The 3,675-nt window shown below is 42.3% G+C and overlaps 1 protein-coding gene across 1 annotated transcript; it reads left to right on the plus strand.

Moving 5' to 3' along the window:
- Positions 1-289: 289 nt before the first annotated feature.
- LOC137359272 (probable G-protein coupled receptor 139) lies at positions 290-2,737 on the plus strand. The gene is made up of 3 exons (XM_068025320.1): positions 290-395; positions 869-1,725; positions 2,645-2,737. The coding sequence occupies exons 1-3, from the start codon at positions 290-292 to the stop codon at positions 2,735-2,737; spliced, it is 1,056 nt and encodes a 351-aa protein (XP_067881421.1).
- Positions 2,738-3,675: the final 938 nt, after the last annotated feature.

The following is a 3,675-nucleotide window of genomic DNA, read 5'->3' on the forward strand; positions in this document are numbered from 1 at the left end:
AAGCAAGCTCAGTATTTTGATTTCACTCAAATACATAGTGCTGGATAGTAACAGCAGCAGATATGTAGGTAGGTGGGACAGAGTTAGGACAGAGTTTCAGCATGCTATGATGTTTTAATGTGGGCCTTTTGTCCTTGGCAGGTTCTCCATTTGGATGTAAGCCTGATAGGCAGGCTTGGCTTCCAGTCTCGCGAGGTGGACAGTGGAGAAGGCCGGAGGACAAGGTCTGTCCTAACCATGATCACGAGGGGAGTTGTCCATCGGGGACTGTCCAATTCCCATCCCCTGGATGTTCTCCTATACTGATGGAGTGATCCCAGTCCGCAGGGGATGTCCAATCCCAGGAGATTCCAATCCCAGATGCTTGGATAGTGCACATTCCGGGCAGGGTGGAGGTTGGTTCAACCCTTGGGGTGTCTGATCCATGACCCAATAGTGGAGGTGTCGATCGGGGTTTCCATTCACCTCAGATCACAGACGGATTCCAATCACGGTAATGGGGAGGTGATTGTCAATTCGGAGTGTCTTTGTGCGGAGGGTAGTGTCTGATGGAGAAACCTGCTCCGTCTGTGGTTAACCTGTAAAGCAGTTCAAATAAGAGGCTTGAAACCACATTATAATATTTAACATGCTGACCCCACTCCTGGGTGCGATTTGTTCTCCTCTCCTGTCCCTCCTCTGTTAAACCTGGATGTGCACAGTTTGGAGGTGGGTTGAGTTCGTGATTGAGATTTTTAAGTTTTAAACACTGGTTCAATACCAACCCACCCAGTTTTGGTGATAAATTCGAGCCCTCACTCTCTGGGCTCGGACACGGAGAATGTTTGATCAGTAATTTCCAGTCTCTTTTCCATTCTCTCTCTTGCAGTTAATTTGCTGGCGATTGTGATCCTGTCCCGGGGAAAGTGCGGACTCTCCACCTGCACCACTCGCTACCTGGTCGCCATGGCAACGGTGGATCTACTGATCATTATCACTGATGTCATACTTTGGCGGATCAATTATTATTATTTCCCAGAATCTTTCCTGAACATCACCCCTGTGTGTAGTGTTATTTATGTCCTACTTTGTGCAGCCACAGACTGTTCTGTCTGGTTCACTGTCACTTTCTCCTTTGATCGATTCGTGGCCATTTGTTGCCAGAAGCTGAAAACTAAATATTGCACCGAGAAAACTGCAGCTGTGGTTCCAGTAACAACCTGCATTTTACTCTGTTTACAAAACATCCCCTTCTACTTTACAATTGAACCTGGAGAGTTCATTGAAAATGTACCATGGTTCTGTTATATAAAGCCAAGCTATTATACCGAGCCCAGATGGGTGGGGTTTGACAGTTTTGATCTGCTTTTAACCCCATTACTCCCATTCACTTTAATTCTGTTGCTCAACACTCTGACAGTCAGACACAGTTTAGTGTCCAGTCGGGTCCGTAAGGGACTGAGGGGTCAGAGCAAGGGAGAGAATCGCAGTGACCCAGAGATGGAGAGCAGAAGGAAGTCTGTGATTTTACTCTTCACCATATCGGGCAGCTTCATACTTCTGTGGTTGACATATGTTATATATTTTATAACTTGTTATATTGCAGGGACATTTCTCGAGGATTACACTGATCCTTTCTATATACTTGGACAATTCGGATTCATGCTACAGATTCTAAGTTGCTGCACAAATACATTTATTTATGGGGCAACACAGTCCAAGTTCAGAGAGCAGGTCAAGAACGCGGTAAAATATCCAGTTACATCAATTATTCAATTAATTAATAAACTAAACAACTGAGAGCAGCCCAGATGTGGGTCCCTATGTTTCAGCTTGGTGGCTGCTCAGATGGACGGGGCCAAGTCCCTTCCTGATCCCCATGTTAGCTGATAACAGTTCACTCTCCTCAGATTCTGTCACCCTCTCCCAGAAAATCTTCCATCATCACTTCTTTCCTCAATAAAACAATCCTGGACCCTCTACATTACCCTCACTACCACCTCTGGTTCCTCTCTAAAATCCTGGAAGATATTGCGATCTCACAAATCCATGCTTGTTATTCCTGGACACCAATATTTGAATCCCTCCTATCAGGTTCTGTCCTGCCACAGTCACAAAACAGCTCTTATAAAAGTCACAAATGTCAACGTTTGTAACCGTGTTCTTGACCGTCTACAGCCTTTGACTCTCTCTACACATACAGATATATCACTGACCTCACTTGTACTGTCACTACTCATACAGATATATCACTGACCTCACTTGTGCTGTCACTACTCATACGGATATATCACTGACCTTACTTGTACTGTCACTACCCATACAGATATATCCCTGGCCTCACTTGTACTGTCACCACCCGTACAGATATATCACTGACCTCATATTTACTGTAACGACTGTCCATATATATTACTGACCTCACTTGTCATTTATCTACCCTTCCAGATATATTACTGACCTTATTTGTACTACCACTGCCCATCCAGATACAACACTTCTCCTCCATTGCCCTACGGCTCCGCCTCAGAAGACTCTCTCTCATTTACAATTCCTTACATCTCATAGCTGCTGGGTACCATCACCCAATATAGGTGACAAGTTCAGCATTTCCACAGATTTATCTATTAATTTAATTCAATACAGTGCATGTAACCTATTTTAGATTAATCCAAAGGTGAAGTTAATGAGAAGGATGCACCATCCGTGGCTAACTAAGGAAGTTAATGATCATATCAAATTAAAAGAAATGCTGTGAAGATTAGTTCTGGGCCAGAAGATTGGGACAATTTTAGAAACCGACAAAGGATGGCTGAGGAAATAATAAAGAGGGAGAACTTAGAGTATTAGAGTAAACTAGCAAGAAATATAAAAACAGATAATAAAAGCTTCTGCAAATATATATAAAAAGGAAAAGAGTAGCTAAAGTAATTGTTGGTCCCTTAGAGGATGTCGCACTCATGGGAAGTACAGCCATGAAATTACAAAAATAAACTGACGATATATAAAAAATAGAACATTTTCGAAAGGACTGGTATCATTGTTTTCAACAACATGCAGGACAAAGGCACATGACATTACCATCTCCTGCACTAAAATATACATCCTTGTCTCGTAGAACCAAAACCAATTAACCCTGTCTGCATTGAAATGAGACAGTTTATCACACATCGATGTGCGCTACACTCAAAACAAGCACAAATAAAGGGATTCACTGATTCAGGACACAGACCTGCAAGTTAACTCTATTACTCTCTCCACAGATGCTGCCAGACTTGCTGATTTTCCCCAGCACTTTCTGCTTTTCTGCCACGTACTTACTCTGCTTTGTCCCAGTGTCCTGTGAAGTTGAGATCCTCTTCTTCCATTCAAGTGTAACATTTGTTCTTGGAGGCTTGCTGCATCTGTGTCAAAAATCTTACTTTTGCACATACCAGAAAGTGAGGCTGAATTGTATTATAAAAGGCAAATATACTCTCAAAAATAAAAGCATCATTTGATAATATGTACATACTATGGGCTTTTAATTCCTTGAATGTGAAAAGCTGCAGATCAATATGCATTTGGCATCTCCATTCATTTCGAAGCTAACTGTTCTGTGACAAGACATGTAACTGGAATTGAAACTATTTTTTAAAGATCCAGGAAATAATGTATCTCTTCTAGCTACACTGCCAACCTGAAATATGACACCAA

This window comes from Heterodontus francisci, unplaced genomic scaffold (assembly GCF_036365525.1).
Source record: "Heterodontus francisci isolate sHetFra1 unplaced genomic scaffold, sHetFra1.hap1 HAP1_SCAFFOLD_84, whole genome shotgun sequence".
NCBI classification, from domain to species: domain Eukaryota; kingdom Metazoa; phylum Chordata; class Chondrichthyes; order Heterodontiformes; family Heterodontidae; genus Heterodontus; species Heterodontus francisci.

Bases quoted from the DNA above. Each gene is read 5' to 3' on its own strand.
- LOC137359272 (XM_068025320.1), top strand. From the start codon at position 290: ATGTTCTCCTATACTGATGGAGTGATCCCAGTCCGCAGGGGATGTCCA. The intron at 396-868 runs GTTGGTTCAACC...TCTCTCTTGCAG, and splicing joins ACATTCCGGGCAGGGTGGAG to TTAATTTGCTGGCGATTGTG. The intron at 1,726-2,644 runs GTAAAATATCCA...AACCTATTTTAG, and splicing joins GAGAGCAGGTCAAGAACGCG to ATTAATCCAAAGGTGAAGTT.